This window comes from Citrus clementina, unplaced genomic scaffold (genome assembly GCF_000493195.1).
Source record: "Citrus clementina cultivar Clemenules unplaced genomic scaffold, Citrus_clementina_v1.0 scaffold_5, whole genome shotgun sequence".
NCBI lineage: Eukaryota > Viridiplantae > Streptophyta > Magnoliopsida > Sapindales > Rutaceae > Citrus > Citrus x clementina.
Window position 1 is genome coordinate 36973309 of NW_006262201.1, and position 6672 is coordinate 36979980.

Genomic DNA, 6672 nt, shown 5'->3' on the forward strand with positions numbered 1-6672 from the left:
ATGTTGAAAAGTAAAAATAATTAATAAAATATCATGTGAGTCTTGTGTAATATATTCTTGTTCATTGTCTACACTCTACACAAATTTATATGAAGAAAAAGAGCTGCAGACAAATATTCTTGTTCATTGCCTACACTCTACACAAATGCATGGGGGCAGCAACAGTAATAATAAATAATTATAACCATACAGGTCAGACTAATCTGGCCCTCCAAAATCTCTCTTTAATTGGGCATCAAGATGACCCATAAAATAATTTGAAACTCATAGACTTACAAGTAGTGGGGTTCAATAAAAGGCTCAGTGATCCATATTTGTTTTCAGTACGGAACGAAATTAGAAGGGCTACTTAGAAAATACAGTCCCATCTTTATTGTCAATTGCGTATAGTTTTGCTGCATTAAAATTGAAGGCCCAAAAGCTGTTTTTTCATGGGGGCACAAGAGATAAGGACAATAACCTGTAAGATTTAGTACTCTACAAATAAAGTATACTAAACTTGTAAATAATTATGCAAAAACTTATCCAATATACATCTGATTAAGATTAAAAAAAAATGCTATTTAATTTGTAAATAGGAGTCTTTTTTGGATGTTATCTCTTTGTTAAAATCCGGTTTAAAATTTTACACTTAACTAAAGAACGGGCATCTCCTATCCAAAGAATTCTATAAAGCTAACTAGGATGCTGTAGCTGGAAGCATCCAGGAGGACGATGACGTGTAGTGTAAAAATGATCAAGGATATGAAATTACATGATCCATGATGCAACTACAATTCTCTTTTAAGCCCAAAAAAATATTCGTGCATTCTTAGCTAGCTAGCAAGTTAGAAATTATCCGCATTTCCGATTTATATAATATCACGTTAAATAGGAAAAAAAAATATTTATGCATAACTTATATAAAATATATATTGGAGGAAATGGCCGGGAATGTGATACAGTCACGATCGGCATAATCTTTTGGGTGCAACTTTGAGGATAAGGATAATAATTGCAAGCATAAGAATCGACGTCTACTTTAATTATTCTACTTTAATTTTTGTCGACTCAAAGGAACAACAAAAGAATAATGGCCGCCCCCTCATCTCCACTATTTATACATAGAATGAACCAAATCCTAACAAAAGTGACGTTGTGCATTAATATTAGTTGTTGTGATTGCAGAAGTTGATCCATGGCTCAATCCAGGCCTCTCTCCGAGGAAACCGAGACATTGAACCATGTCTTAAGTCTAGTGGAGACTTTCAGAGCCTTTGATTCGGACAACGATGGGTCGATCACTGGTGCTGAGCTCTCTGGAATATTCAATTCAGTTGGTTACAGGGCTAGCGAGGAAGATGTCAGGGAAATGATGCGGCAAGGTGACGCGAACAACGACGGATTGCTGAGCTTGGAGGAGTTCTTGGAGATGAACACCAAAGACATGGAGCTTGGAAGCCTTGGGAATTTGCTCAAGGCAGCTTTTGAATCTCTGAATCTTGATGGTGATGATATCTTAACTGGAGCAGAGCTGCATGAAGTTATTGAAAATTTAGGAGTTGGGTTGTCATTAGCTGATTGCCAGGAGATTATTGCTTCCATGGATGGAGACGGTGATGGTGCTGTTAGCTTTGAGGACCTCCAATTAATAGTTAATTCCCTCCTCTAGAATCTCAACAGTCAACACAACGTATGTAATGCTACATGCTATATATATATATATATAGTAATAAACAATCACTAGCGTGTAGATCTATTACCATGCATCCTCCATTACTCTGCCATCTCTTCTACTTGATATATAGAAGATCATAAGTACACTCAATGTGTGATTAATTGTTATGTGCCTTTGCATCCAAATAAAATGAATATCAAATTTCTATTAAATGCTCTCTGTCTTTGAATTAATGTCAAATATACTTTCATACCAAAGCAGATGGAAATAAATTTATGCACGGCACAGGGAGTACGCGAGTTACTAGAGGCATGACATGAGTAGTGACAAATTACCAACACTTCCTGATAATGGCGGGTAACAAACCCAAGACAAAATAAATTTGTAATAGACCAGAGCTTGGAAGTTGAAAGTGACCTTTCATTCATTACAAACTAAATATCAGGCCAGCCACTCGGCCTTTGGCCGAGTGGTGAGAGCTGCTGCTCTCCAACTTGGAGAGCAGCAGTTCGAACCCCCACAATGCATGTGGGGGTGTTTCCTTCCTCAAATAAAATTGAGTGAAGGCAATCTGCTACCTTGCCCCAGTGCGAGGAGTAGACATCCCTCGAATATTTGAGAGGGTTAAAATTTGGGCAGCGCTCCATTAACTTTGATGTATGTTGGTCCCAGTTATAATCTGATTTGTACATATCAGTTATATTCTCATGTAATATGAGTTGTAATCGGAGCAATAGTCTCATGTAATCAAAAAAAAAAAAAACTAAATATCAGGCCAAGCAAGTACCTAGAAGAAATTATTGCCAACTGAATCATGAACCGACAGTGCAGAAACGTAGAAGATTGATAGGTATGAAAAATTAGATTTCTAAATAATAAAAGTTTTATTAAAAAAATTTGGATGAACAAAACTAAGCTTTCAGCCGTTTATATATATGTAATTTTTTAAAAATAGGTAAATCTAAAATATTATTTAATAATAAAATTTTAGTAATCTAAATAAAAAAATTAAAATAAATGGTACCTAAATCCATATCTTTTTAAAAAATAAAAATCTTAAAAATAAAAAAAATAAAAAATACTTAAAATTATAAAATTATCGAAAAAACAATAGAATTTTTGACTCGACAACAAAACAAAACGGCCTAAATAGTGTTGGGTTTAATATTCTTTCATAATTTTTTTTAAAAATATATTATACGCTCAAAATTAACACTAAATTGTGGCCCCTCCCCAAAAAAAAAGAACCTACTCATCCCAGCAATCATGCTGAATTATGAACTTCGGTCGTTCTCACGCATCGTCCACATATATATGGTGAGTAAGTTACCTGATACTGCAGCCTCTACGTAAGCTAGCTACTAGCCTACCATACCAGATTAGGCTTTAGTATAGCTCGTCTCCACCCTGCGGTTTGTTGGATTACTACTTGGATCGATCGCGAGAACACGTACGTTGATCCTACTTCACGTCTTTGTCCTTTTCTAAAGAAAAGAAAAGACAAAACTCTCTACAAATTAGGCGGAGCACTGCGTTGATTGAATTAATGATTCCGTGCGTGCTTTAAGTAGCCGGGCGCGAATCCATAGAATTAATTATTCCACGATTGAAAGGATTTTATAAAGTTTAATTTAGAAATCTATAACCAACATTTTCTTTTATGAACCTCCAAGAGGAGGCAGTTTATTCGACTAATATGATACGATTTGCATTCGTGATATAAACGGCCCAAAAAAAAAAAAAAGGGATACTATTACATTCGGTTAGGGAACATATTGAATTTTACCCCTTAAAATATAATAAGAATAAAATAATTGAAAAAAATATATAGAAAAAACAATGAGAAAAAGCAAGATATGTCTATAAGGGAGGAGGAATTTGAATCTATGGAAATGTGAACCCTCACCACAGTGAAGGACACCAGCCATTCAACCATTGAGTTGTTTTGGCCTTTTGGTTCAAAACTTATATTTTATAATATCTCTAAAATAGTAATAGAGATGATATATGTTGTCCAAAAAAAGAAAAGAAAATAAAAGTAATTAGTGAAGATTCATCTTCTTACGGAAACCATCCATAATTTAAATATGATTAGATGTTATAATCAAAATCTTTAAATAGATTGGATGTAATTGATAATTTAATAAGTATCCCATTAAAGTACTAGGGATTAAATTGAAATTGCACAAAATAGGTTGTTTATTCAGTGTGCATTAAATAAGTTGTTGATTAAAAAAATTGTTTGGTGTTTGAAATATTATGTTGTTGTGATTGTTGTAAGTTTAGAAAATAAAATAAATACGTTTAGTAAATTTTGTTGTGAAAGTGTTATTTTATTAACTAATTATCAAAATAAAAATAAATTTCAATTACCTTATAACACATGGTTGTAGTTTTATTAAAATAGTTTGATTATAATAATCTTTTTTGCAAGAGATCATAATAAAAAATTTAACAAAATATGATTACTGTTTATAAAAAATATCTCTCCTCTCACGTTTAAAAGTTACTATTAAAATAAAAAAATTACAAAATAAATAATATTTAAAATTTTATCAAACGCTATTTTTATCCAAATCTATTAAATAAGTCAATATGGAGTTTGATCCTCTATTCCAAATCCCTAAGCAAGCGTAAAATGCAAATACTCGTGTTTACTGTTCGAGCAATAATTGAATGCAACAAAAAGTTGGTTGGTTTGCGCACGCGCAGGCCAACATTAACTGCAGCCCAGTAACGTGATGCTTATCCACTCGAGTCAAAGCTCCGAAAATGAGGAGAGAAGAACTAGCATTTTGCTTTGCCCCCAAACACCGTACATAGAGAAAAGACAAAGCGATAATTCAGTCATTTTATGATAAAAATCCAAAATATCTCCAGCCATACAGCCAGGGCTTTTCATCTTTTCGGGCTTCTCCTTTCTTGATGGGGGAGGCCACTGAGCAGGTAATTTATTGTTTTCAAGCTCCACAAGTAAACGAGGCTTCGTCGTTTTCGTTGTCCATTCACGCACACTGTATATTATATGTTGTCGGCTCACGGTCCTCTTGTCTTTTATATATGTGTAATGTACTAGAAACTAACTAGAAAGCTATAGGGCTGTAAAAGAGAAGCCTCACGACTCACGTACCGTATCAGAAAGAAAGAGAGGGGTTGGCTGATAATAATGGAGAGGAGAGAGCCAGAACTGAGATTGTTCGATAGCTGTGAAGAACTCGACTCATGCCTCGCTGATTACGTGTATCAAATATCCGAAGCTGCTATAAGGGAGAGAGGCTCTTTTTCGCTTGTTCTCTCTGGGGGAGATATGCCAAATCGCTTAGGGTTGATCCTCGTCACGAGTCATGACTTTAATTTTAATTTCTTGGCTGATGCTTAGTTACAATGAATTTTCTCATGCATGCAGTTGATGTAATTTGTTATGTAGGAAGCTCACAAGGCCACCGTTCTTGAGAACCGTGGACTGGTCAAAATGGCATGTGTTTTGGGCTGAAGAGAACGTGGTTCCTAAGAGACATCCCGATAGCTTCTACAGACAAGCCCAGGAAGCATTCATCTCAAAGGTTCTACTGTTATTTATCCACTTATTTACTCTTCATGCGTTGCTTGCGTCGTTGATTGATAGAAACGGAATGTATGGCTTTGGTTTTCCCCTTGCATTGCATGCAAATTAGGAGGGTAATGATATAAGCTTACGTATGCTGTGTCTGTGTCCTAAACCAATCATAGAGAACCGCTGTTCTGAACAAATTCAATTGTTACTGTAACCACTTAAAAAGTTCTGGAAATTGACTAGTGCATAGTGCAAGTATACGTACAGCAATATTAGTATTACAATACCCACCGGAAAAGTCTTCGGTGCTCTAACTAAGCTAATAATAATGAGAGAGAGCAACAGATTTGCTTTACTCCGTAGCGGTCATTGAGTCATCAAAAACTTGCTGACACGTATTGAACTGTTGTAAATATTTGTCTTAGGGCCCATTAAACTTGGACGGCCCACCACCGACCTTTGACAATCTATCATCATTTCTTTTCTTGGTGCAGGTACCCATACTGCCGGCTCACGTTATTCCTGTCAGCCACGGCGTACCGGGAGAATCAGCTGCCAATAACTACGAGTTCTCCATCAGGCAACAGGTTAGAAAGCGGACGGTTCCTGTTTCTCCATCGAGCGACTGTCCCCAATTCGACCTTGTTCTCTTAACTCTGGGGACCCGCTGCGACGTGGCATCTATTTACCCCAATAACCCGGTCCTCCAGGAGGACTCTCAATGGGTTGCCTGGGTCTCCTCTAACGCTCCCAGGGAGAGCGTGACACTCACTCTACCCGTTATAAACGCTGCTGCGAACGTGGCTATTGTGGCCTCGGGGATTGACGTGGCCCGTCCATTTTTGCACGTCATGATGGACCAAAAGCCCAATAGACGCCTCCCAGCCCAATTGGTTTCGCCGAAAGATGGGAAGCTCGTTTGGTTTGCGGATGCAAGTGCGGCTTCTTTCTTCCTCCGCGGCAGTGGAACCACTGCAGCTACATGAAGTCCTTAATCTCATCTATTCAATAAAATTTACAGGATCAATGGAATTTTCCAATAAAATTACGTTACGTATCTTCCTTTTTTTATATTATGATTAGCTAATTTCTAAATTGATGTGTATGCGTGTAGAACTGTAAAAACTTTAGTGGATGGGTGTAAAGATGATGCGGTTATGCTTGTCCCAACTAAGAATTTTTACATATATATCGAAAAAAATTTCTTTCCTAATTCTATGGTAATTTTGATTATTGGGGCACGAGGGGTAGGATCCAGATCCTCTTCTTGTTATTTATCTCATTGCCTATCATTAGCTTTTTCAATGATCTAATGAGGATTGTTATCTATAAAACTTGTATGGTGAAAATTTGGATTCAGCACTGACTTGTACTTTTTTTTTTTTTCCAACTTCGCACCACTCTAAAACTTAAAACTTTTAACTACTCGGTTGCACGTCATAATTATTAGATCTTGAAAACC

At 36.2% G+C, this 6672-nt stretch overlaps 2 protein-coding genes across 3 annotated transcripts; both read left to right on the forward strand.

The window, feature by feature from the left end:
- Positions 1–923: 923 nt before the first annotated feature.
- On the forward strand, positions 924–1830 carry LOC18042242 (probable calcium-binding protein CML29). The gene has a single exon (XM_006434049.2). It carries the CDS (start codon positions 1178–1180, stop codon positions 1649–1651), a length of 474 nt encoding a protein of 157 aa, XP_006434112.1. The 5' UTR covers positions 924–1177; the 3' UTR covers positions 1652–1830.
- Positions 1831–4457: 2627 nt separating this feature from the next.
- LOC18042243 (probable 6-phosphogluconolactonase 1) lies at positions 4458–6423 on the forward strand. 2 transcript variants are annotated; one of them, XM_006434050.2, is made up of 4 exons: positions 4458–4603; positions 4755–4981; positions 5085–5220; positions 5705–6423. In XM_006434050.2, exons 1-4 carry the CDS (start codon positions 4583–4585, stop codon positions 6194–6196), a joined length of 876 nt encoding a protein of 291 aa, XP_006434113.1. In that variant the 5' UTR covers positions 4458–4582; the 3' UTR covers positions 6197–6423. The 2 variants fall into 2 exon arrangements, with proteins under 2 accessions (XP_006434113.1, XP_024040818.1); XM_024185050.1 differs by having other exon boundaries at positions 4461–4603; positions 4734–4981.
- Positions 6424–6672: the final 249 nt, after the last annotated feature.

What these genes read in the sequence shown, in the direction of transcription:
- LOC18042243 (XM_006434050.2), top strand. Translation starts at nt 4,583, where the DNA reads ATGGGGGAGGCCACTGAGCAG. An exon ending in GATATGCCAAATCGCTTAGG is followed by an intron (nt 4,982 to 5,084) that starts GTTGATCCTCGT and finishes TTTGTTATGTAG; the next exon opens with GAAGCTCACAAGGCCACCGT. An exon ending in AGGAAGCATTCATCTCAAAG is followed by an intron (nt 5,221 to 5,704) that starts GTTCTACTGTTA and finishes TTCTTGGTGCAG; the next exon opens with GTACCCATACTGCCGGCTCA.
- LOC18042242 (XM_006434049.2), top strand. Translation starts at nt 1,178, where the DNA reads ATGGCTCAATCCAGGCCTCTCTCCGAGGAAACCGAGACATTGAACCAT.